The sequence below is a fragment of the Arachis hypogaea genome, chromosome 1, assembly GCF_003086295.3.
Source record: "Arachis hypogaea cultivar Tifrunner chromosome 1, arahy.Tifrunner.gnm2.J5K5, whole genome shotgun sequence".
Taxonomy (NCBI): domain Eukaryota; kingdom Viridiplantae; phylum Streptophyta; class Magnoliopsida; order Fabales; family Fabaceae; genus Arachis; species Arachis hypogaea.
In genome coordinates, this window is record NC_092036.1 from 9632385 (window position 1) to 9659786 (window position 27402).

At 31.9% G+C, this 27402-nt stretch overlaps 4 protein-coding genes across 6 annotated transcripts; 2 read left to right on the plus strand and 2 right to left on the minus strand.

The window, feature by feature from the left end:
* Positions 1 to 19: 19 nt before the first annotated feature.
* LOC112795517 (replication protein A 70 kDa DNA-binding subunit A-like) lies at positions 20 to 3056 on the minus strand. 3 transcript variants are annotated; one of them, XM_072237168.1, is made up of 12 exons: positions 2588 to 2667; positions 2429 to 2464; positions 2194 to 2361; positions 2023 to 2122; positions 1807 to 1931; positions 1625 to 1709; positions 1395 to 1530; positions 1161 to 1324; positions 968 to 1082; positions 687 to 872; positions 506 to 586; positions 20 to 421 (listed from the first exon to the last, which is right to left on the minus strand). In XM_072237168.1, the coding sequence occupies exons 3-12, from the start codon at positions 2333 to 2335 to the stop codon at positions 236 to 238; spliced, it is 1320 nt and encodes a 439-aa protein (XP_072093269.1). In that variant the 5' UTR covers positions 2336 to 2361; positions 2429 to 2464; positions 2588 to 2667; the 3' UTR covers positions 20 to 235. The 3 variants fall into 3 exon arrangements, with proteins under 3 accessions (XP_072093269.1, XP_025693258.1, XP_025693267.1); XM_025837473.2 differs by having other exon boundaries at positions 2194 to 2464; positions 2588 to 3056; XM_025837482.2 differs by having other exon boundaries at positions 506 to 609; positions 2194 to 2464; positions 2588 to 2879.
* A 1087-nt stretch (positions 3057 to 4143) lies between these two features.
* On the plus strand, positions 4144 to 11319 carry LOC112795531 (probable sugar phosphate/phosphate translocator At1g06470). The gene is made up of 13 exons (XM_025837493.3): positions 4144 to 4342; positions 5079 to 5954; positions 6055 to 6224; positions 6812 to 6897; positions 7020 to 7069; positions 7303 to 7370; positions 7476 to 7576; positions 7792 to 7804; positions 9296 to 9480; positions 9920 to 10006; positions 10241 to 10335; positions 10476 to 10627; positions 10911 to 11319. Exons 2-12 carry the CDS (start codon positions 5422 to 5424, stop codon positions 10594 to 10596), a joined length of 1509 nt encoding a protein of 502 aa, XP_025693278.1. The 5' UTR covers positions 4144 to 4342; positions 5079 to 5421; the 3' UTR covers positions 10597 to 10627; positions 10911 to 11319.
* A 2889-nt stretch (positions 11320 to 14208) lies between these two features.
* LOC112795541 (glucose-6-phosphate/phosphate translocator 1, chloroplastic) lies at positions 14209 to 17469 on the plus strand. Its single transcript, XM_025837506.3, has 5 exons — positions 14209 to 15005; positions 15444 to 15669; positions 15945 to 16167; positions 16453 to 16666; positions 17131 to 17469. Exons 1-5 carry the CDS (start codon positions 14484 to 14486, stop codon positions 17140 to 17142), a joined length of 1197 nt encoding a protein of 398 aa, XP_025693291.1. The 5' UTR covers positions 14209 to 14483; the 3' UTR covers positions 17143 to 17469.
* A 1858-nt stretch (positions 17470 to 19327) lies between these two features.
* LOC112795545 (tryptophan synthase beta chain 1) lies at positions 19328 to 23298 on the minus strand. The gene is made up of 5 exons (XM_025837520.3): positions 22847 to 23298; positions 21839 to 22195; positions 20400 to 20842; positions 20219 to 20313; positions 19328 to 19728 (listed from the first exon to the last, which is right to left on the minus strand). The coding sequence occupies exons 1-5, from the start codon at positions 23198 to 23200 to the stop codon at positions 19553 to 19555; spliced, it is 1425 nt and encodes a 474-aa protein (XP_025693305.1). The 5' UTR covers positions 23201 to 23298; the 3' UTR covers positions 19328 to 19552.
* Between the last annotated feature and the right edge of the window lie 4104 nt (positions 23299 to 27402).

Genomic DNA, 27402 nt, shown 5'->3' on the forward strand with positions numbered 1-27402 from the left:
AATCACTATTACAGCCACGTGAAGAAAAATCCAGTGCCTGAGTTGTCATTCAATACTATTAAAACATATAGAATCCATCTTAATCAATATCTCTATTGTTAAGACTCTAAATCCTCATTACTAATTTTAGTTACATATAAATAACCCTAATAAGAACATTATCAAAACATGAAGACAATAATAGCTAAGCAAAAAACAGTTTATAGATATCTCTGAAATAAGTATTTCATAAAGCTCATTCATTGCTATCATGAAGTTGCATCTTCTGTCTTTTTCCACGATTGCGGGTAAGTTTGTTGGTTGAAAACCCCAGTTCTTCTTCATTCTCAATGTTGATGGGAATTTGTTGCTTTAAAACCATGGTAGCTGTTTTGGCTGGAGTTTTGCACTTGAGGCTTGTAACACTATCCTCCACAACATCCTGTCCCATGAAAAAAAACTGTCAATTTCCTGCAGATTTAACACAAAATAACCAGTTCTATAAAGTATATAGCACAAGAGTTACCACAGAATATTGAGAATCACTAAGATTGTTGATATCAACCATAGCTGCTGACAAATCCACCGAGTTACTGCACCCGGTATCCTACAACCATATTGGAGATATTCCTACTTAGATATTATAGCCAAATAAACTGCTCAAAGTCTCAATATAATCAAGGAACCTACAAACTTTTAGCACATACAGTTACAGTGGAGAACGTTTTATTTGGGAGATGCATTTCAAAAATTGTATCATCCTCGCAGACCTTCATCACTGTATACACCTGGTCATAGAGCTTGATGTTGGAGGATTTGACATTCACCTTAAAAAGAAGTTTTCTTTCTAACAGGCTCTCAAGAGCTGCAGGGTATCCTTCAGCATAAAGTTCCTGAAATTAAATCACAAAAGTCTAAAGTTATAGTTTATTTCATTGACATTTATATAAAGTACATGACATAATACTTGTTATAATTTACTATGAACCTCCTCATCCTTGATCTGTTCTGCTTGTCTACCACATAGTTGAACCGTTTCTCGATCCCATAGAAGCAGTGTTATGCTACCAGTGCCATCATAGGCCATCACCTCAACCTTAAACCTATTATATAAATTGCACAACTTAGTAAATTGCAATAACATAGTCCATCCAAAACATATTGTAAATCTGAACACAAACCTTAACGATGCACTTCCGTGAGTGTGGCCACACTTTCCACACTCGTATCTATTTCCAATTGGTGTTTCAACCTTCTTCGGACACTTTCTACATGATTTGTAAAACCAATCATCCTTGCCAGAATTGATTGCCACAATTGTTCCAGCAATCCACAAAGGGCCTTCCTGCAAATACATGAGGGTTTATGTAAATGCCATATCATGTAACGTGGATTTAAATAGGTGATGGTATGACCTGTGTTGAGTTTAGTGCTTCCTCTATTGTGTTCACCGTCACATCACCCCGCTTAAGTTCATCTGCCCCAGAATGTGAGTTGTTTGTGTTGACTTGACTAATTCTGACCAAATTTGAGGGTATAGCGGCAAGCCTCCTACGCGGTACAACGAAAGTATTTTTTTAATGCTTGGCTACATCTGACCGTTAAAAAAAATTTGAATCTATAGAAATTGAAATGTGGATCAAACCTGTCACGAAAGTCGCGAACCTCCTCGAGATCGGGATTGATGCGTAGCTTAGAAATGTCGAAATGACTCTGTACTGAGGTTTTCTCTGTTTATTTATAAAGCTGATAGTGAGAAAACTTCTGACATCACTTAATGTGTACATTGTATTTATATAGTATAGGATAAAGGGTTTAGATTCATACCATTCCATCTACTCGGTCGGAAGAACTGCAAGACCACTATCAATGGTTCAACTCTTCCATCATCTAGGTATGGTAGTATTTGATCAACCATGTCCCCAAACAACACACACCCAATACGATAATTACTGCAAATCAGTGTGATTAAACAGGTTTAACCCTTATTATCATTATAACACAACCTATATTATGTCACTATAATTCACGAACACAACTTACTCAAGATCTTCAACCAAAATAGCTAGACGCTTCGTTTCCTTCCCTTTGCTTGTGATGAGTTCCTTTGGATCTTCCTTTCCAACCACTTCACCCATAATATCTGCGATTTCCATCTTATTGTTAGGTAGTTATGAGTTATACATTAAGGAAGTGTAAATGTATTCGCCTCACCTATTAATTGAGAGTCATTGATCCTGTCAGCATTCAACAACTCTGAAATTTGCGTTAATCGAAACGCTTGAAGTGGGAAAGTTGGATTCTCCACCAAGAGCACCACAGTTCGGTGAGAGAAATTTAAGGTCCACCGATTCATAGATGTCTTGGTTTTTTCTCTCTTGTCTACAACAATGAAATTTGACATTTTATACATCTTGAACTCATCAATGTTATCATTCCATCTACGTACCAACGCCTTAGGGACCGAAGCTTGGATCCTCCCTCCCTGTAAGATAGTAAATACAGCTCAGTTTGGAATGCATGTGTAAGATAGTAAATACAGCTCAGTTTGGAATGCATGTGTGAATGTATAAGATCATGTAGTTTATATTCAATTAATATTACTTGCCTGACTATCTTGAAGAACCATTTCAATACTATTGATCTCCTTAGGATTGTACCGGCAAGGAGCTTTCCATAAACGAACAACATGGACCAAAAAGTTCCATGCAAGCTTTTTCGGACTGACATCCATCAACAAATCAAACGATTCAGCCATGGTTAGCTTGATAAAGGAGAAACACTACAATCAGCTAGCCTTTGACACTTTTTTCAAACTGGAAGAAGTGATGTGTAGAAAGATAGAGGTATGAACATTAGATGCATGCTCCTTTTTATAGTGAAGTCTGTATCTCAAAGACATAAAATGTCTGTTTCTGTCATCGTAATAACAATTATTTTTTATTCATTTCGAGATTCGATAATTTAATAACTATTATTTTTTATTCTTCATTTCAGGTTCAATAGATATGACATTACAATTTTGGGTGTTGTCCACGTGTCAATCACTCAGCGCACCACTTGTCGATTGAACAATCAGCCACTACTCTCCTATAATATATAGATAGATGAAGATTTAAACCTCATTTTAAACAAAAAGTTTTCAAATTTCGGCTAATTGTTCTACTTATTGATGTGTTTATAAGCTAATAAATAATTAATCATTTTACTTAACAAAAAATACTCCTACAATAGAAAAAATAATTTACAAAACAAGATACATGAAAAAAAAAAAAGAGAGACAAACATCAAGAAAAAATGAAAGCAATTGGTTGTTGAATGGTCCTATTGAAGTGTGTTAGTTAGGACTTTAAGTTGGAATTGTAATTATGTTATTTAGTCATATTGAGTATTGATGACATTTTCAATTTCACTAAAAAAAATTAATGGCATTGCTAATACTCACACAAATTATAGTTTATTATCTAAAATTTTGAATGATAATAATATCACCTTAATTATATGTATATATAGAGGAAGGAGTTATTTAAAAACAAAAACAATAAATAAGTTATTGATTGTGAAAGTATCATATTCTTAAAGATGAAGAATAAGAATGAAAGAAGAAAGAGAAAGAAAGTAAGAGAGAGACAAGAAGGGAAATGTTTTAAAAAATGAGTTATATTAGCTGAATTGACTAATTTATTCTAGTGTATTGATATTTATATTGATATTTATAGTAAATAAGTTTTAACTATTTTTTATTAGATGTAACTGATTTAATTTTTTTTTAATTGATTTCTCTAACAAACTCTGATATATTATACATGTCTTATCATATGGCATCTCAATACTCTTAACTATATATATTTAAAAAAAGACAAATATATTTTAGCTTTTTAATTTGTTCATTAATTAAAAATATAAAAATATTTTCACTTTTTATAACACAAAATATTTAAGTTTATTTAAATAATTTATTTATTTTTATATATTTTAGATAGAAAACAAAAAGACTCAATTAAAAAATAAAAAATATTTTTATATTTTTAATTAATAAACAAATTAAAAAGTCAGGATATATTTGTTTTTTTCTAATATATATATATATATATATATATATATATATATATATATATATATATATATATATATATATATATATATATATATATATATAGCGGTATAATCAAGTCAAATAGTTTGGTAGTACAACTTAATTGCAAGAAGCTTTGCTTGGTTCTTGAGCAACACGTTGGTCAATTTATCATTTCATTTACCGGTGTCTTTGAAACGCTTTTTAAGTCCTCTTAACATTTTGATCCATTTCCGTACCAAGTTTCAGATCCGAAGCACTCATAGTTCAGATCAGATCTTTCCCCAGGTTAGTTCCGTTCTCCATGAATACTTCAATGTAGCACTCTAGTTACAAAATTATACGGTCGGCGTCAACGAAAATATCTCTTTGATCTCAAACTTTCGATTTTTTTTACGAAGCTTCTTCGTTCGTAGATAACACGAGCTAAACTTTTGTCTAAAACGGTCTTCTGTTTTACTTCTCTCTCTTTTTTGTTGTTATTTTTTTTATAAAAATTATTTTGTTTTTCTTTTTTTGATAAAATTACTGGCCTTTTTTTTTCGAGCTTCTTGTTTGGTTAGCGCGAGCTGATTTTAGTTCTAGCGGATTTCTGAATAATTGTTGAATACCTGCAAAGAAAAGAAAAATCGTTACTTGCCTTTTTTTTTGGGTCGATTTTGTTGAATATTTATTCGATGCTTTAGCTACTTTTAGGATTATAGCATGGCACGTTGGTTCTTAATCTTGGAACTGTTGGTAGTTGTGGTTTGGCAATGCATCTAGATGTTAAAAAAGCTAAATGAGTAGTTGAGTGGTTAAATATAACAAGAACAAGAACAAGAATATAGTTGAAATCATTAAGAAGAACTTGCATTCAAATGACTTATCCGCTGGCACATGTGTGATCTGTGATTTATAACCATGGGGAAGTGATTTGCTTCTATCTTAATCAAATTCCAAACTTTTAAAGAATTGTTTTTTCTTTTCATGTTTTCTTTATTGGAAACTTGTATTCAGATTTAATTTGAATATAATTTGGCAGATTAGGCGCCACCTCTGAAAATTTTGACTTGCACCTGAATCTGAAAAGTTGCCGTCATCGGTTTATAACCATAGAGCAGCTATCTAAGAGCTCTGCAGCTGTTGCTTCTGCTGGATTGGATTCGGAATATATCTCGGTATATACCAAGGGCGCATCTGCGCAAAGGCAGTCTTGATTTCACGAGTTAGATTATTGAGGCAGGGTTTATGCCTGAACAGAAGTTAATGCACTAGTTGTCTTTGCTCCCAAATGATCTTATGTTGGATTTGGTTGTAAGTGAAGATATTAAACAGATTTGTGTGGCATATCTACATTGTCATGGATATAACTAAATATACAGGAGATGGTACAGAGTGAATTTTCTTCAGAGGGGGTTGACTTCACCGAGGTCAATGACGTTAACAGTGGAAGCATAGGGTCTGGCTTTCGTCGAGAACCTTCATTTTCAGGATGGTGTGATGATAATGGAACAGTCCATTTGGAGCAGCAACTCAGGGATGAAGATGTTAGTTTAGAGGAAGACTCAGATTTTGAGTTGCCTTTTCCTCAAAAGAACGAGCAGCAAAGCATATCTTTTGACAGAGACAGACGCTTCCACCTGAAGTATCAGCAAAGGAGGAGTATGCAAAAGAATTTTACAGGTACCACCATGGATGTGGATTCAAGTTATCAGAGCGGTAATGGATCTGGAAAGTATGTGCCTTTTGATGTTGAAGACAACTCGGAAAGGGGGATGACTGGTGTTGACTCCTCTGTTCGTACGGTTGATACTGGATCTTTTGTAAAAGGCTCCAAAGATCCTATTTCTGCAGCAAATATCTTAAAGACATTGTTTTTTATACTTGTGTGGTACACTTTCAGTCTATTTTTGACCTTGTAAGTTCCTTGTTTATGCTTTGGTCTTCAGAAGCATTGCTACCTGCTTAGCGTATTTATATTCTTTTAACTTTATCTCTCATTCTAATATTTTGAATAGGTACAATAAAACTCTTTTAGGAGATCATATGGGAAAGTTCCCAGCTCCCTTTTTGATGAATACCATCCACTTTGCAATGCAAGCTATTTTAGCTAAATCTATCACCTGGTTTTGGTCTGAGAGATTTGAAGGCAGTGTTGTTATGTCTTGGAATGACTACTTCTGGAGAGGTATGATTCCAATTTCTTCCCCCATATTCTTTAATACATTTTGCTGACAATTTGTTGATTTATTATTCTTACAGCTGCCAAATGTTCTATGTCACTTAACTTTTCTTCATATTGCTTTAGCTTTGCAATGCTTAGTGGTTGTAGCTCTTCTGGACATCAATGTTAGATATTTAGCGTATGTTTGGCTGGAGGATAAAAAGGGGTAGAAATGATCACAAATGTGCTTTACCGTCCACCCAAACAGACCATAGTTTATTCTATTTGAATAGGCTTTTAGTTTCGTGGAACTTTGCTAGACTTTTATCATATGGACGCTCAGCTATGTTCACATGTTGAATAGATAACCTAATAATCAGTTATTTTTATTTGTTGATTTAAGTGCAACTTTTACACTCAAATGCACAAAATTTCTAACAATATGAATTGATCTTAGCAAAGGATGGTTGGAAGTGAGTCAAGTGACACTTCTGTTAATTTTACTTCCTCTCATCATCCACCTGAAAGCGCACTTTTTTTGGCAAATTTCTGCCATTATAATATTAACCTTTCTATCAACTAATGCCACAGATGGAATTTGCCTTTCACAGTTGTACCAACTGCTATTGGAACAGCGATGGATGTTAACCTGAGCAATGCATCTCTAGTTTTCATCTCTGTCACATTTGCTACAATGGTAAGTAGCATTTCTTTTCTTTTCATGTTAATTGAGATAAATGTCATTTTGAGTTTATTTTCCTGTTTTAATGGAAGTAATCATCCTTCCGGACCTTAATCGCATTCCTTTGCTCTTTTCAGTGTAAATCTGCTGCTCCAATTTTTCTACTTCTGTTTGCGTTTGCTTTCAGGTGAATTTCTTGTAATTACCTCTGTAAATTATGTGGTTATTTGAGGGAAAAGAAAATAAATCTTAAGGAGCTTCTCCAAGAAAATTTGTGGGAGTATTATGGAAAGTAAATATTATTCTTGAGAGATCTCAAGTGACGTACTTCAGATAAAAACGCGCTCAGCTATATATATAATTTCATGTATATAACATTATAATCTTACCTAACATTTAAATGTAAATATATGTTGGAAGGTTGGAGACACCAAGCTTTAAACTATCAGGCATCATCATGGTCATCTCCATTGGGATACTATTAACAGGTACAAATGAGGCCCTTCATTTTTCATGAATCATGATGATAATTTAATATTTTAATATGTATCTCAAACCTTGCATTTGGATTTTTTTTCTTTGGTATAATGCAGTCGCAAAAGAAACAGAGTTTGAATTATTTGGATTCATACTTGTCATGCTTGCTGCTGTTATGTCTGGCTTCCGCTGGTGCATGACTCAGATTCTTTTGCAGGTATTATGTTTGGATTTCATTTTTTCTATATTATACTTTTTCTACAGATGCATTATACCTGTATTACCAACACACAATTGCACTTGCACACGCGTGTTCCTTTTTTTTATTTTTACCATTCTTTATAACCTAAACAATGCTGCTTCATGTTTTCCGGGTTTGGACCTGATTTTTCATTCTCATCCTGCGTGTTGAACTGCAAAACCAATTGACAGAAAGAATCCTATGGTAAGTTCTGTGAATTTTGCATGCAATAATTTGTGGGAAATATTTACTCTTCTAAGGTTTACTGTTTACATGATAGTGGCTCACTAGTCTGGATTAAAATGATTGATATTTACATATTCATTTTTGCTTTTGGTCAATCAATCCATAAATCCCAGTATGTGAATGATCCTGATAGATTCAGCAGCTAGCAGAATTGATAAGCTTTGTTGAAGAACTAGGGAATAATAGGGATTGCAAATCACAGTCCCTATAGGAATACACGGTTGGAACTACCAACTATGGAGGGAGCTCAGCCTCTCCAATTCTAATAGATTTAACAGAAAAATTCACAAAACTGAAAACTAACTAGTTAACTAGTATTTTTAGGCAGCCGCTAGGACTAAGACTACTACCCTCATGCCTGTTAGGTTAGCTCAAAAGGAACAAACAGCCAAATAATGCCAGCAAGTAGAACTACTTGCCTCTCTTCTTGTAAACTAAACCAAGCTTGTTTGGGGTCACCCTATCAGATCCTAGGAGTATAATAAACATAAATTAAACGTTAGTTGTGGATGTGAATACTTGTCAAGGAAACAATATATTTCTTTTGAAGAGTTTGGGTTAAAAATATTTTTTATTCCTGTATACAACAGTATATTTACTTTTGTACACATCATCAACAACAACAAAAAAAACAATAATAATGGAGATGCAGGGGATCAAACCCTGTACCTCTTGAATGCAAAGCGAGCGCTCTACCATTTGAGCTACATCCCAAATACATGATGCGCATGCTTAAAAAATTTTAATTTAGTTCTTATTACCAAATACCAACTACCAAGCCTTGTTCAACTAGGTGGCCTTAGCTAATTTAATTGTTATAACACCCGAACCTCAACATGGTTTGTTAAAGTTATAAAAAGGTGAAGTTTAAGGACCAAATTGAAAATTAATCTGATGTGTCACCAAAGATAATTATTTGTTCCTTGTGAAATTCAGTATTAGTTTGCTATTGATACATGACACATATTATCGTTTTGATTCCTATACCTCTTGTGAATTTATGCCATGCCTGCTGTATTATAACAGCAACAAACAACAGGGATAAAATGGGAACCTTAAAACTTTTTTAATGTGTGTAGGGATTAAATTAAAAATGAGGATCACGTATAAAGACTATTTTTAACAAAGTTGGAAAGGGAAAACAATATAAAATTGGAGCATCAGGAATCCTCTTTAACTTCAAAATAAATAAATAAATGTTCCTGTAGAGACTAGAGAGCACAGGGCACTTTAAATCCAAGCACTTCATGTGGACTTTGGAGGTCTTAAATATAGATGGATATTGTTTATTTGAAGACTCAGTGAGCTAACTCTGAATTCCATGTTCTAGTGCACGCTTGTTAATGTTTCACTTGATCCTCCCTTGAATTTCCTCCACCTAAATATTTATCAATGCTGTCATATTTTAGCAAAAAATTTATTTACCTTTCCAGATGATACTGATTTCAGGTCTAAAAAATCCGCTTACCCTGATGAGCTACGTAGCTCCAGTCATGGCAATGCTTACTGCAATTCTTTCGCTTGCATTAGATCCATGGGATAAATTCCGAGAAAACCAGTACTTTGATAATTCATGGCACATAACACGAACTTGCTTGCTGTTGCTTTTTGGTGGTGCACTTGCCTTTTTTATGGTAGGCTTATATATTCCCTTTAAGATGCATACATGTTTTGTTCCTCTTTCCCTTTTCCCTGACACCAAAAAAGCGAGTTTCACATATTTATTACGTAAATTACACTGTCCTGACCTGCCCTGCCATTTGGTGAAATTCAACCCGGCTCCCCTCTGTTTCTAGATCATACATTGACTTCCCTTGAAATTTTGGTAATAATATGTACCAAATGCCTCTAATGGGAGGTCAACGTCACCTGGACAAAAAGAGGAGATCAGGTTGAATTGTACCGAACTCAAGGGAGGTAAGTGTAACTTTCTGAGTTTTATTGATGTTAGTTAATGCTTGACTTGTTTCTGGTTTGACATGTCTTAGAACAGATTTTATTTATTTACAGACATTAGTTAATGTTAGCGACTGATCTTTCCTACATTTGGATATTTTATTTCTTGTTGCGTAGGTGCTAACAGAATATGTTTTGGTCTCGGTAACTAGTGCTGTCACAGTCACAATAGCGGGGGTTGTAAAGGAGGCTGTCACCATATTGGTATCAATCCTTTCGATGACTTTGTTCACTGATATAATTATCCAGTTGCATCCCCTGTTCTTTTTGGCTCAGATTTCTAGACTACGTTTACTATGTGATATTCTACTTGTATAGCTGAACTATATAGCTTAAATGCATATTTGTATCTATAAACTTTTCACATCAAGGTTGCTGATTATACATTATACATCTACTTGAACTTAAATCTTATGTGTTCTTGCTGTTCATATGTAGGTTGCAGTATTGTACTTTCATGATGAATTTACTTGGTTGAAAGGATTTGGTCTATTCATTATCATCGTTGGCGTCAGTTTATTCAATTGGTACAAGTAAGTCATGAACCGATGTATATTTCAAGTGACAGTTCCTAACATGCAGTTGTTTTATGTTGTTTAACTAAGCCAGCTGATTTAACAAAGGGATAAAAATGTTTTTCTTATTTTTTTCCCCCTTTTATTTTTCGTTTCAGATACCAGAAGCTTCAGAAGGGGCATACAAGTGAGAATGGTGTGTCAGAGCATCTTGCAACAGATTCTGCTGCCAAATATGTTATTCTTGAGGAGATGGATGAACATGGTGATGCCATTTAAGACCTTGATGCAACAAATGACCCAGAACCAAGTAAGTCTTTCATTGGGTGCAAGATAAAATATGCAATGTTTAATCCCTTCATTTATATATTTACAAGTGCACTAACGAGTTTAATTTTGATGCACATTATAAAGAGGTTTAAATAGTCATCTAATCAAATTCATGCATTTAGATTACTTTTTAAGGTAGTAGGTCTAAACTCTTTTATACTAACCATGCATGAAAATTAAATTCTTTTCTAAATGTCACGTGTGTACTTAGTCACATTACTATTTACTGAAGTTGGTGTTTCTAAATTTTGTGCATATCGAAGCCTCAAATTCTGAAGAACAAAGGGAGCAAAATTATCCTTCTGCGACTTGCATGTTGGCTAGCAAGGTCTTATATTTTCAGATCTCAGATAGCCATGATGATGTCCCTTGTTGGAATTTTGATGTTAATTTTCTTTTGAGCGTTTATGAAATTGAGAAAAATATTTCAAGCTATAGTTGCCAAGATGGTACCAATACCAAATCCAATCTTTGTTGTATTCTGGTTGAATATGTGAATAATCAGATTTCGGCATTCTTTGGAGTGTATAAGATATAAATGAGATCACAACAGATTGGAATAGATGATTTTTTTTTTCAGGATTGTATAGAAATCATTTCTCATGATGATGATGGTTATTTTGCATGTATAATAACGATATATACTATATGCAGTTAATAATTTCTTATCAACGTGGAAGGTAGTGCCCATGAGGCCATGACTACAACTTCTCAAATAAGTGTTACTTGTAAATATATTTGGACCCAAATAGATAATACTAATTATCTCCTTTTCATAATTAATTGATACCTAAACTATACAAAGGGAGTTAGAATAAATAAAAGAAAGGGTACAACAAAAAGAAAAAGTTAATATTTGTATATTATATATATTATAGAAGTTTGAGTAATGTCAACAAGATTGTTAAAAAAAAAACGTGGTATATATCCACCACGGAAGTTAATTGAGAAGTTAATAATTGAGAGTAGTTGAATGATAATTTAGTCAAATTTATTAAATTATTTAACGATATTTAACTATTAACTTTATACGAAATTATCACTGAGTTATGGTTGATGTACATAGTCACTTTATTTTATTTTATTCATTTATTTTTTGTGTGAGCAAATAGGGTTAAGGGAAAAGGCGTTAACAAGGCTTACTTCATGCTAATGGTTAGTTTATTCCTTCTTTTTGGAAGGGACGCTGTGTAGTGTGTAGCTTCTCTCAGCAATTTTTATTTACTTTTTCGGTAACATGAAACTTGCTAGTAGATAAATATCTCATTTCAAGGTCAAATTAATAATACGATCTCCAATCAGCTTAGTGTCAATAAATATGCATAAAACTTAGGTTAATAGTTAATACCATATTATTGTAGGCAATTGAAGTAAGTGGCATTGGTTACACTTTTGATATGATTTCTGAAACCGAGAATTTTTTTTGTTTTTAGGATTTAAGCTTTCAATTGCAAATAAATTTCACTCAAAAGTCAAAATTATTTAACAGATCTTTGTTACAATGACTTAACTTCAATCGGGTATTGTAGCCCTTTTATCCGTACTTTATTAAACTATGAAAAAAAATTTAAGTATATTAATACACTGATATTTTAGTGAATTTTAATCGTTAATTTTAATTATAAAAAATATATAATATATATATATAATTAAGATTAACAGTTAAAATTTACTGAAATATTGATGTACCAGTATATTTAAAAGTTTTCCTAAACTATATACACCTTAAAATATGTAACAACTCCTTAAACTATATGCTATTATTGTGTTGTTTACAGAAATGGGGGAGAAGAACATCATTTTTTTTTTAATTAAACTCCCGTTTCTCGTATCGAGAATGGATATTCCTTTTCTTGTTGAGGGAGAACAAGGATATTCCTTCGGACAAATGTGTTTTTTTACTCACGTATAATTTAACATTTAATGATAATGACAAAAAATATCGTCAAAATTTATATTATTTAATATTTGTTAATTGTTATAATAAATTAATAAATATTAAATAAGAAAGTTTTAGTTAATTTTGACTAATTTTTTTTATTAAATATTTTTTATAATTTAATTAAGAAAATGTTAAACTAAACTTCTACTAAAAAAATTGGATTAAAATACCATAATCTTACCAACCGAATTAAGTGCACCACCTTATGAATTGCCCAAATTTCATTGGTACATAGAAATAGAAATCGTATATCGTATCTTAAAATTAAAATTGAGTTATATTACATTTATATTAATTAATAAAATATTTCAGCCATTAACCTCTACTTTTTATTTACCAAAAATTAATGAGTCAAATATTAAGGATCATTTTGATACATGTATTTATTTTGTGTCTTTTATGTTTTCAATATTTTGTCAAAAAAAAAATGAATTAAAAAATAAAAACCAAACAAATTTTTAAGAAAGAGCACGTGAGATTTGTTATTGGTGTTTGTGTGTTAGGGACTTTGATTTCATTTTGGACTGAGATTTCAAAGACATTGGCTTTGTTAATTTCAAACCAAACACAACATCACGCCTCAGCTACCAACCTCCCTAACACCAATTTGTTGTTCATTGACCATGTTAACCTTCAAATAATACTTTTTTCTTTTATCAAAATAAAAATTCCTTCAAAACAAAAAAATTATATAATGGAGTGATTTTTCTGAACTAAGAGAGAAAATAAATTGCAATTAATAATTTATAAGTATATTATTATTATTAACTATTTTTGGATTTAAATCATTAATTTTACGAGAAATGATAGGAATTAGTTACTATTAAGGATTAAGGATTTTTTAGAAAAAAAAAAACAAAAATATAATTTGTAAGTATAATCTTATATAGTATATTTTAGGGGTGTCTGCGGATCGGATATAGCCGAAAATTCGATTCGATCCGCACAATTTCCATCGGATCGGATCGGATATAATATCCGCATTTTTTAGTGCCGGATCCGATCCGATCCGCATATCGAATATATCCGCATAATTAAACTTTCTCTTTTTAATCATATTTCAATGTAAAAAAATTTCAATAAAAATATTTCTTTCATACTTTTAAACTTATTTATTCCTAAATTATTTTTAATTAAATTCTTTCTAAATAACAAAAAATAAAATAATACAATATATGAATAATAATTACTAACTAAAACATATAAACAAATAAATATAATAACAAACATATATATATTTATTTTATAATTATTATTGTGAGGATCTGCGGATCCGCGGATCGGATACGCAGATGTAGAGCAGATATCCGTGATCCGATCCGATTAATTTACGGATCGGATCGTATCCGCAATTTTCGGATCGGATGTGGACATTTGTGGCGGATCTGCGGATACGATCCGATCGATGGACACCCCTAGTATATTTTATTTTAATTTGAGTTTTTTACTAGTGTATTCCTATACTTAAAAGTCATGTAAACAAAAAAATAAAATATTAATTTAATTAATAAATATTACTTAATTATTATTTTTATTATTAAAAAAGGTATTATTCATTATTTCCCTAAATTACTGTTTTTCTTTCCAAATTAAAAACCTATTAATTTTTCAACAATGCTAATTGTGTAGCTGCTCTTGTTTTCTCGTCTTTCCAGTGATTTGGTTTCACATTAAGCCCTTCAAGATCTCAGAGGTCAAAGGGCCATAACAATCGAAGCTCCTAAAACTAAAAGAGACATTCTCAATTCTCATTTATATATAAACCCTGACACTCATAATAGGGTGTCTCCAATTCTTTTTTTGTTTCCTTCTTTTTTTCCTTAAATTCTCAGCACCCCATTAAGATTCCCGTCAGAAAGTTTTGATTTTTAATCTTAATTTTTAATTAACGAGAATGATTTGCTCTTTGAGACAACCTAGTATAGGGATCACTGGTTCTGATGTTGTGTTGAGGCAAAAACACGCAACCCCATTTCAAGCATGTTCATTTTTACCTCCTTTGTCATTGAAGAAAAAACCCCAGAAACATGTTGTTTCGGTGAACAAACCACTGCACGTTGCTTCTGTTAGTGTTGGGAATTTTGGGTCAGTGAAGGAATTTGAGGGTTTTGGAAAGAGAGAGAGCGATGATTTGGTGAAGTGTGGTGCATATGAGGCAGATAGATCAGAGATTGAAGCAGCTGGTCCATCAGAGGCTGCAAAGAAGGTGAAGATTGGGATATACTTTGCAACATGGTGGGCTTTGAATGTTGTGTTCAATATATATAACAAGAAGGTGTTGAATGCATACCCTTACCCTTGGCTCACATCAACACTTTCACTTGCTTGTGGCTCTCTCATGATGTTGATCTCTTGGGCCACAGGGATTGCTGAAGCCCCTAAGACTGATCTTGAGTTTTGGAAGACTTTGTTACCTGTAAGATGTTTTTGATTTCATTTTCTTTGTTTGTTTGTTTGTTTGTTTTGTTTGTTTAGAAAAATGAATTGATAGCTTTGTTTTTGTTTGCTCTATGTGCTTTTTGATTGATGTGAGGGAAAATAAGTAATAAAGTAGAGGAAATTATGTTCATTCACAACATGCAGCTGAAATTAAGTTGAGTTTAATATGATAGCTTTGTTTTTGTTTGCTTTCATGTCCTTTTTGATTGATGTGAGGGAAAGTAGATAGTAAAGTAAAGAAAATTTATGTTCATTCACAACATGCAGCTGAATTAAGTTGAGTTTAATATGAGATTTTGTTTTATTGATTAGCAAATTTAAAAGGCCTTGGCTTTTGTCCTTTTTACATATTTTGTGTATCATTTTGAATGCATGGAAGTAGATGGTTAACTGATCTTTGATGGTTTTCCTTCAGGTTGCTGTTGCACACACAATAGGACATGTCGCGGCGACTGTTAGTATGTCGAAAGTTGCAGTGTCTTTTACACATATCATCAAGAGTGGTGAACCTGCATTTAGTGTCTTGGTTTCCAGATTTCTCCTTGGTGAGACCTTTCCCGTGCCGGTCTATCTATCTTTGATTCCAATTATTGGTGGATGTGCACTTGCCGCTGTTACCGAGCTCAATTTCAATATGACTGGTAACGAGAGATTTTCTTTGGAAGAACATTTTGCTAGCTACATTCTATTTCTTTGTCTAGTTGTTGAGAACAACAATAAGACTAATATAGTATAGGACAAAGAAATGGACTTTAACTTCGAAATTTGACCCGATAAGAAGCAAATGTATTTAACTAAATTTGGTTATGATGATATTCACTTGTTTTCAGTTCTTGCTTTGGTTAATTATGCATTTAGAAGAGGTTGTTTGTGCAATATTCTGCTCACTTTGGTTTTGATGAATCTTTTCTTTCAGGTTTCATGGGGGCTATGATATCAAATTTGGCATTTGTGTTCCGTAATATCTTTTCGAAGAAGGGCATGAAAGGAAATTCTGTCAGTGGAATGAATTACTACGCATGCTTATCTATTTTATCCCTTGCACTTCTCACACCATTCGCAATAGCCGTCGAAGGGCCACAGATGTGGGCAGCTGGATGGCAAATAGCACTCTCTCAAATTGGACCCCAATTCATATGGTAATTACATCACTCTAGCTTAGTTTTCTTTAGATATGTTAGTTTGCACAATAATGCATTTAGCTTATCTTTGATCTTGCGTCTTATTTGTAACTAAAGATAAACGAATAAATTTGTAATGCAAATAAGTATGATGGTAGTGTATCTCATTAATGCATATAAGGTTTTCGATCTTCCAGTGATTTCTTGAGTATTCGTTTTTCATTGAATTGTCTTTTTATTCTAAAATCTTCTTCACTTCTCTTCTTGTGGTTAAAATGTGTGGCTGATAATTGTATACAATAGGTGGGTAGTAGCTCAAAGTGTGTTCTACCATCTGTACAACCAAGTGTCATACATGTCTTTGGATGAGATCTCGCCCTTGACATTTAGCATTGGAAACACCATGAAACGTATTTCAGTCATAGTTTCTTCCATCATTATCTTCCATACACCAGTTCAACCTGTCAATGCTCTTGGAGCTGCGATAGCTGTCCTCGGAACCTTCTTATATTCACAGGTATTTTTATCTGTTATTCTTTTGTTGTAAAATTATGGGTGATGCACCTTGAATTTCTTGCCTTGTACTATTTTGAAGCTTTGTGATTGTTTTATTAGTAGTTGGACTTTGAATTTCTACCTAACTCCTATTTGTGTAATTTTCAGTCTTTCAATCCAACCTACTTTCATTTACATCAAGTCAATTTTAACCTAAGTTAGTTTACCTTTAGAGCTTTTCCACCAAATATAAGAGAATATGCTTTGGCCTTTGGAGCATCTATGATATATTAAAAGTAGTTGACATGTGGGGCCTTGGAAAATAATGAAAAAAGAAGAAGAGAGAAAAAGAATGGTGGTGACCATAAATAAATAGAATATTGACTAAGATTACATGTTTGGGTTAGATTATACCTAACATTCTCTTGGAAAATAATAATTTTGTTTAGTGGGTATTCTTATTCTTCTCATTCTATTTTTTTCCAGGCAAAACAATAGACTTGTGGGACGAAAAATTTCTGAGGATTTGTTTGTTATTGTTGATCATGCTCAATTTCTCAGCTGGAGACAGAAGTTTGATTTCGGAATATGAATTTTTGCAAGACTAGGATGATCTAGTTGTGAGCCCATCTTTGTAGATAATAAAAATAAGAATATTTGTTAAGGAAACACCACGAATTAGTAGTTCTTCTCTTTGTAATTTTGTTTCCTAATTTTGAAAATGCCAAGGAGTGGAAGAAATAAAATGTTCATATTCTTGAGGATGGTTTCTCAAAACAATGTTTTATGAGAAGAAGCATCAATAATTATGATGAGTATGATCAATTTGATGGTGTTTTTTATAATTTGAGTTTTCATTAAAGTTAGGTAATGCTTAGAATTTAAAAATGCATTTTGAGCTTTCCATTTTGTATGTTTCTTGACCTTTACTTGTGACTTGAGCTTTCAGCTTTGTGCAATGAGAAAGTGATTCTCTACCTTTCAAAAGGACATATTCCACCTTATGCTAGTGAATACTAAAATTAACTACTAGTATAAAATACATGTTAAAATATAAAATATACATTTAAATTGAGTTAAATAAGACATGTATTTGTACAATGGTGGTTGATTTTAATGCACAAATAGCATTTTTGATAATTTTATTAGCAGATTATTAACTATGAAAAGTTGATCTCTTAACAAATTTGACTATACAAATAACAAAAACAAATTTGTGGCTTTATCAAAAGTTAAAAAAGAAAAAAAAAACTTTTTTTTAGGATTAGAGTGTGATATGAACATATAAATAAAGACAACTAATAAGTTATGTAGGAAGAAATATTATCAACACTTTTTTTTCACGTATGTATTTATACACAAATACGATTTTGGTATACAAATAACATTTTTATTCTTCAATATATTCAACCAACCATCTAAGCTAAACCTAACAAAATAAAAATACGTTAGGCGGATTGGGATTTAAGCATCCTTTATCACAACAAAATTGACCACTTTGCTTAACTAGAATGAAAGCATAAAATTGTGCACATTCATATACTTTGATTAGAATTTTCCTCAAAAGAATAAGGAGAGAAAAAAATTTGTTCAAGAGTGTGAAAGGAGAGGGGTGAACCAGTTCAGCAGAGATTAAGATGTTGCATCCACAAAGGAATTTCCATGAGATTTTGTAGGCAGTTGGACAAACAGCAACAGATATGCATGGAGCTAGTAACCAAAACTTGTGTCAAATAGTCATCTATAAAACATGATTCTTTCATATTCATGAAAGAGTGATGCTATTTGAATCCTTTTCTATTTTTATTTTCAGTATTCTGTGAAGGAAAAATTGAAAATAGTGAAAACAGATGGGATTAAATACAAATTACGATAAATTGGACAATTAAAAAGAGTTTCTTTTTGCAAAATCTTGGCTATTGGTTGAGTGTAAAAAGAAGTGGAGAAAATAAGAGAAGATGTAAGGGTATGCATGTATATATGCATGGTTGCTCACTTCACATGAGCATGAAAGAGTTTTCACAAGCTATTCTTTTAAGAGATTCCAAACTGTTTTCCACAAAACTCAACCATGCCAAGCATGGATAGGAATGAATCATTTGTAAGAGGAAATAGAAGTGTGTGAATTCATTTCAGCTAAAATTATTGTGAGTGCCTATGGTTTATATGGGAATTTGTTGTGGATGATTATTTAGAGGTTGAGTTGAACCTCCCAAGGAAATTTTTTTGTTGTAGATAAGGTTTCAATCAGTACTAGCCAGAAAATAACATATTTATCTGCAAAAAAATTCCTAATTAATTTGGAACACAAATTTTCTCAATTCATGGAATGGTCCTGCAGTTTTGGTGACTATTTTCTTGTTGAGAAAATTGGGAAAATAGTTAGTATTAAGCATTTCTATCACATGGGGAAAAAGGGATATTTATAATTAATTTTGAAAATTAAAAAGATATAGAAACAAACCATTGTTTTTCTCACATGATGTTCAAACATATCTCAATATAATTTCACCAAACATGATAAATGAGTTCACTGAGTTTGCACCCCATAGACAAGGTTGTTTAACCCTTTAGCTCCCAAAAAATTGAGTTTAATTATGTGCTATGAAGATCTATTTTACACCATTTTCCAACCTTATATGCTGATATCAAATTCATCAAATGATTCAATGGTATAAGAACATTCAGAAGAGTCCATGAAAGACTTTGATTGCATCTAACATTAAAAGTAGTTCATTACACACATTATAGCCATAGTCCTATGATGAAAATATATAGATATATATGAACGTTTTTAACTATAACTTGGATTTAACGAGAAAATTGAACCAATTCAATAACTATAAGTATGAAAAATGAAGCCCATTTCAGAAGCTAAACCATTGGTCTACAGAACATCGCGACGCTTTCAAACCTTCAAGTACTTGATGGCGGTATGAACATCCTTGTCACCTCTGCCACTGAAGTTGACCACAACTTTGGCGCCATTAGGAAGAGTTGGACACACTTTCTCCAAATAGGCCAAAGCATGAGATGTCTCTAGAGCCGGAATTATGCCTTCGAGACGCGAAACTCTCTTGAAAGCTACAAACAAAAAGCATCCAAAGGTAAGATACTAAAACAATATTTAACAACAATAACATCTAACCATACAATCAATTTTCTATGTTAGAAAGAATGAGAGAGAACTGGAGAGGGAGTAGAAATCAAGAATATTGTTTGTATAAGAAATAGAGGTTGTAAGATCACTGTGAAGTCGTCAAGCTCGAGAATAATTTCAAGTAAATATAGATAAAAACAATAAGAATATAAACTATTTACCAAAATCATGTTGATATTGATATAAACTGCTTAGGACACATCATTATAGGCAAGTCAAGATTACTGAAATAATCATAATAATATGTTCGGAACAAGTGTCTGAAAAATGAATCAGCATTCTCATGAAATAATTTCAACTAATGAACTAACTATCATAGTGTAAGCCAAAGCAAACGGGGAAAGAGAGAAATATTTTTCATACATAGTTGTGTAACAATTTGTTGGGTGAAGCAAGAAGCTCATGCTATCATACCTTCTAGTGCTTCTTCATCAGTGATGCTATAATATTCAGCGCGCCCGATATCTTTCAAAAAGCTATGTTCCGGTCCTACACCAGGGTAGTCCAAGCTGCACAGAATATTTTCAAGACATGATTACACAAATCTGAGTCAACATAAGGAAACTTATAACACGATATGGGTCAAATGAATTACCCTGCACTAATTGAGTGCGGCTCGACAATTTGTCCATCATCATCCTGCAGCAGATAACTCATAGCTCCATGCAGAACCCCAACTTCTCCCTTTGTTAATGTCGCAGCATGCTTGCCACTGTCCAAGCCAAATCCAGCAGCTTCCACGCCAATTAGTCTAACGTCTTTGTCATCGACAAATTCATGGAAAAGTCCCATGGCATTTGAACCTCCTCCGACACATGCAATCAGAACATCCGGTTTCCCTCCCCATTTTTCCAACGCTTGTTTTCTGGTTTCCTTGCCAATCACGGCATGGAACTCTCTTACCATCATTGGATATGGATGCGGCCCAGCAACCGAACCCAAAATATAATGAGTTGTCTCCACATTTGTCACCCAATCCCTTATAGCCTCTGATGTAGCATCCTTAAGTGTGGCAGTTCCAGAATGAACCGGTCTCACCTGTATTACATGATATACTATTAAAATAAAGCCAACGAATCAATTGCGTTTTCAAATGTACATCGATCTTACATTCAATACATAGCAACAAAAGTATGGACACATTATGCTCACATCACAACACCTTACCGAATGAAAACAGTGCAATGTATCAATCATAACTTTTTCTTTCTTCGTAAATGATTTGACACAGCATCTAAATCTATTATTATTCAAATCTAGTTAATTATAATAATATGGGGTTGAAGCTTTTTCTTTGCTTACAGAATTCTCATTTCACTTTCTTGCCATGCCACATCATGCATCCATTAATGTCAATACAAAAAATCATCTCCAGAACAGGCATATATCAGGAGTAAAATTTTATCAAGAACAAAGTCATGAACATCGACAAGCTAGTTTAATTTTCGTTCAAATTCAGCAGCAACTTCAGCCAATTTGCAAAAAGTTCATCGGCACATTAGGAACAACTGTCTTTTCATGCATAAATAATTATAAATGCTATATCAGAAAATCTTTACATCAAGGTCTAAAATTTGATATGCAAAAAAGATACCTGATTTTCACATGATAAAATTAGTTCAGCTTATGATTGCAATTATGTAGCTAAATAGAAGAGTATTTTATCCAGAGTCAAGTTCTAAAGATGAAATAAGTCAACCCTGAAATGATATTATCACAAGAATCAAGATATATATAAACAGATTGGAAGCCATTCATCAGAAATGCAAAAATACAAACGCACAATTCATATATGATATAGAGAACAATTAACACAAGCACATTTTTGTCTTCAGCAGACAATCATTCTATTCATACAAAGTCATGGAGAACAATAAACACAAGAACATCATACTCTAACAAGAAGAAATCTTTTTGTATCCTATGCATTTTCATCAAACGAGGAAATCTCTAAGAACAGGGTATCTTTCCCAGAGAATAGAACATAGGATATATCAAACTGAATTAATGAAACAACAGTAACAACTAATATACCTCAGCACCGAGAAGACGCATTCTGAAGACATTCAGAGCCTGCCTTTCCATGTCCTGTGCCCCCATATAAACAATGCACTCCAAACCAAATCGAGCGCATACAGTAGCAGTTGCGACACCATGCTGGCCAGCTCCAGTTTCAGCAATAATTCGTTTTTTCCCCAAACACTTGGCAAGCAAAGCTTGAGCAACAGCATTATTGATCTTATGAGCACCAGTGTGATTAAGATCTTCCCTCTTTAGGTAAATCTGAGGCCCTTCACCATTCGCCCTCTTATAATGCTCTGTCAACCTTTCTGCAAAATAAAGAGGACTCTCTCGACCAACATAATCTCTAAGAATACCAGCCAGCTCTTTCTGCAATTTAAAATATCAACCTCATAAGATTTCCATTATATCTCTTATAGGAAATTAAACTGTGCTTGTTGAAGAGACAAAGAAAGATTTTTTTCTCTCTCTCTCAGTGGAGTTCCAAGTGCATAGTTCTATTTGGAATCGAAGAAACCAAAACCTAGATTTATTAAGGAATAATTGATATTCATACCCTTTCAAATTGGCAGAAAAATAGTCAAATGCCAAAATTTGAAGAAACATCAGAAAGGAAAAGGAAAAGAAACAATTAAGATAGCACTTTAAAACATTAAAACATAGCTCTACCATCAGTGCCACATTCCAACAAGCACCTTGTGTGCAAAATTTAAAAATAATAATAAAAAAGATAAAAACACTATAACACTCCATCAGTTTCAAAATATCTGCCACTTTGGAATTTTGGTACATTCAAAACTCCATGTATCTTAATATAATTCATATCCAGAATTTCAGATACATTAAGTTATCAATGTACCAAAAACAAGTTATCAGCATAATCCCACCTTGAAAAATAAGAAGCATCTGTAACTAAATCCAATGAAACAACATCACAGTACATAAAAAATCAAACAAACCAATAAATGGTATTTCATATGCAAACCAAATAACAAAAAAATCATCAACAGAAAAAACAACCTGAAAATCTTCATCAGCAGAAAGGGAATGAAATGCAGCCTCAAGCTCGGTGAGGGCATTGATTAGAGTCTCAGGGACATATTTCCCACCAAACTTTCCAAACCTCCCAAGGGAATCCGGTCTCTGAAAGAGAACTGACCCATTAGAGAGCTTTGACTGCTCCTCCAATGGCAGAACAGAAGGGTCCCTGGTGAGAGAGCAAGAGATATAAGAGGAGGTTTTGGAACCTGAAGCTGAAGAAGAAGAAGAGAAAGATGCAAACTTTGAAAAGTTTAAGGTGGAATGGGAAGTGGGTTGTGATTCTCTGGTAATGGGAAACAACCTTGAAGAAGAGCTTGTGATGGAGGAAGCCATGGTTTTGAAGGTTTTCTGAGAACTGAGAATGGTTTTTTGGGTATTTGGAATTTATATATGGTTTGTGTGAGATTTGATGATTTTGTATGTAATGGAGAGCCATGGACCATGGTCAGAGGCATATATAATAACAAAATTAATTAACTTTCTAATTTCTACATCACAATTTATTTACCTTTTTTTTCTTGGATAGATCACAAAAATTATTTATAAATAAAAAGATTTTTTATTATATTTAAAATATTTTATTTATTTAACAAATTTACTTTAAAAATGAAGAGGATTTTTATTAGTCTAACATAATCTTTTGTATTCTTATTATTAGTATAAAAATTAGAGTAAATCACACAAATAAATTAATAGAATCAATATTACACAAATGCCTTAAAATAAAATGGTTTATATATATGTTTGATTTTACTTCTATAAATCAACTAAATTCGATTTATGTTTTTACTATATATGTTATATCAATAATAAATCGAATTAATTAGATTCGATTTATTTCTGCAGTATATACATATAAATCAAATCAATAGTATTGATATAAATTATTGATATATTATTTATTTATTCTATATTAACTTTAAAAATATAAATATCTAATAAAAAAAATATCTTTCATTTAAATTCAAATAAAATATAAAAAAAATAAAAATAAATAAAAATAGAAATCTAACTTTTGTGTTTTAGATTTTTAGTTCAAATTTCAAAAAATTTACATTTTTATAAATTTATGAATGTAAAATGAAACATTAAACAATTTCTAAAAATTTATTAAAAGTTATTATTTAACTCTTTAGCACGTAAAAAATTATTACCAAAATTTTTTATGTTAAAAAAATTAATATAAATTATAGCTTTTAAAATGGTATAAAAATTAAAATTTGAATATTTTCAAAAATAACAGATAATTATATAATATATAATGATCAATTATATTTATATAATATGTAATTTAAAAATAATTAAAATACTATATCAATTAAATTATCGCTTAATTATAAAATTAAATATAGAACTTATTGCTTTGATGACGTTATTTTTAACTTAAACTTAAAAATTTTTTAGAATATAAAATTATCAAAGCATAAAAAACTTAAACTCACCAATTAGATTCGATCTAATTAATATGACATATATAGTAAATTAAATTTAATTAATTTAATTTATATTAGAAAAATAATTTATATAGATTTGTTTTACGACATACATGTAAATTAATTTATTTTAGAATATTAATATAATTTTAATCTTCAAATAATTTGATAGTATGTATTATTCAAAAATAATATTCTCAACCTTTTTTTCTTAAATAATTTTGATAATTAATTCATTTGTACATCTAAAAAAACTATAATTATTTAAAAATTTAATTTTAATATATTGTTTATATAAAATAATTATTAATTATACATGTAAATTCAATTATATTTCGTTAGGTAAATAAAAATAATTATTTTTCTATTAATTATATAAATAATATAAATAATTATTTAAAAAACAAAGATAATTCATCAGCGGTATAAATTCGTTTTACAATGTTCAATATATGAAAATTCAACGTTTTATTTAAACATTAATTTAAGTTCTATATATCTTTCAACACATATGGAAGTAGAATTATATTAGGGTCAGATCACAACCAATGATTATTGAAATAAACAAAAAAAACAAAAAAAAGAAAATTAGAAAAAAACAAAAGAAGAAGAAGAAAAAATGGAAAAAAATAAAAATATTGAATATGATAGATTCTACTGATCTGTTCATTTTAATAATAATAGGTGTAAAAGGATTTTTTTTATTTAAATACGTATAAAAAAATGATTTATTTTCTAAATGCGCATAGTTTAAAACCGTGTTTAAAATACGCAAACCTATTTTATTTTTGTCGACCACGAAATAGATTCTAACACCATTTCACATAAAGCGCCTACGAAATGAGTTTGCTGTGTGTCAGAGAGCAACTCAAGCCGTCTACCACAAAATGAAGCATATCACAAGGGACATTCACAAAATGACCAAGCCGTCTCTGGCACCAATTAATTGGTGGACATCAATTGAGCCAGCAACCAAATGCTCTTATATACTATGGTTCTATAATAAGCGAGTTTTTTTTTGTTACCGAAATAAACTAAATAAAGAAAAACAAAATAAAGGAACTGCTTAAATAGAGGGATAGTCCCGTTTAAGACTATTCTTAAACTTCTCCCAAGGTAAAGGAAGCTCCACATGAAAAAGTTATAACTTCATCGCCATCTTTGCCATAATATCTGTCACCATATTTGCATCTCTCATAATCAAACGAAAGTCAATACGCTAATTTCAATGCATGATATCTCTTATTTTGAGCATCAATGGATCAATAAACCCAAAACCATCCTGAGTAACAAGATTAAATGCTTCCATATAATCCGTCTCACAAATAACATCTCGTTGACCCACATCTCAAGCTAAGAGATATCCTCCCCAAATAGCAAACAATTATCCTTGAAGGATACTATTACTCTCAATCATTCCCAAACACCCCCTTTGCCAACTCTCATTACAATCTCTAATCACACAAACAATCAACACTATCACTCGAACCAAAATAACTAGCATCACAATTAATCTTAAAAGTACCAATGGATGGGGATTCCAAAAACCATTTAGAGTAGATGGAAGGGACATACGTTGTAATTCAAAAATATTCCTAAGCACCTTTTCTGAAGTTAATGCTAGACAAATCACTTTTTTCGGAGGCCAAGTTTCATGAGGATTAAAAATGTTATTATTCTTTACTCGTCATATCCACCAAAGTCCCGAAAAGAACTTGAACGGATACTCTCTGCTATGATACAAGAACCAGTTCTTCAAATCCAAAGGATGACAAGAAATATCCAACCTATGCCAGACAAGTTGAGCTTTTGGACAATCTCGAATACAATGTAAAACCGATTCTTGGCTAGAAAGACATCTTGGACACCTATCCAATGACGACATCCCTCTTCTAAAGCGAAAACTTGCCGTAGGAAGAGCCTCCTTAAGACACAACCAAGCCAAAAATTTGTGCTTTCCCGGAACAAGTTGACGCCAAAGTCAAAGCTAATTTTCCCATTCCTCCCAACCAAACAGTTGCTTACACAACCACAAATAACTATTGCGTGGGTCATAGACTTTGGCAGTAGACTCACACCAATACTAACCCACTTTCGGACCTGCTTGTTCATCTGGATTGTAAGAGAGGATTTTACCTTTCAGATTTTGAGATAAAGTAGAATAAAGAGTATCCAAATGCCACCTACCAACCGACCAAATATTCTGTATTCAGAGATTTGAATCAAAAATGTGAACATGATCTATCTCATTAGATAATCGTCCTCCTATAATAAACGAGTTTAATTATTTTTAGAAGGCACTTCAATGTATAAAAGAGAAAAAAAATTATTTGTTGTTGTGGTAAGATAGCCTATGTGGATGCCTAGTTTCTCACAAGGCTCAGGTTTTCAAGGAGAATATTATTTAATAAAGTTTGAAAATCTACTACCAAATATGCTTATAAATAGAAGCTTTTGTCTCTGAGAAAACACGAGCAATAAAGTAATAATATTTCTCTCTCTTTCTCCTTAAATTATAATATAAGTTCTTTCTCTTCCTGTAGTCTTAAGTTACAATAATAATATTAGTAAAGATATTAATCATTCTTATTATATTGCGATAGTAATTATAGTGGATATTAATATTATAGTCTTATTTATTTATTTATTTATTCTATAACACGTTATCAGCACGAGACTCTGATGAAATCTTAAACAATTATTTATCATGGATACTAGATGCTGAAATTCATCTTGATTCAATGGATTTTGGAGATAACATTAAGGCTAAAAATAATGCATCTCAGAAGGATAAAGCCAAAGCCATGATTTTTCTTCGTCGTCATCTTGACGAAGGATTGAAAAATGAATATCTCACATTAAAAGATCCTGCAGATCTTTGGAAAGACCTTAAAGAAAGGTATAATCATCAAAAAACGGTGATACTTCCTCAAGCCCGATATGAGTGGACGCATTTATGTCTACAAGATTTTAAATCTATAAATGAATATAATTCTACAATGTTTTGAATCACCTCACGAATAAAATTATGTGGGGAAAAAGATAACTGATCATGATATGTTGGAGAAAACTTTCTCAACCTTCCATGCCTCGAATGTGCTC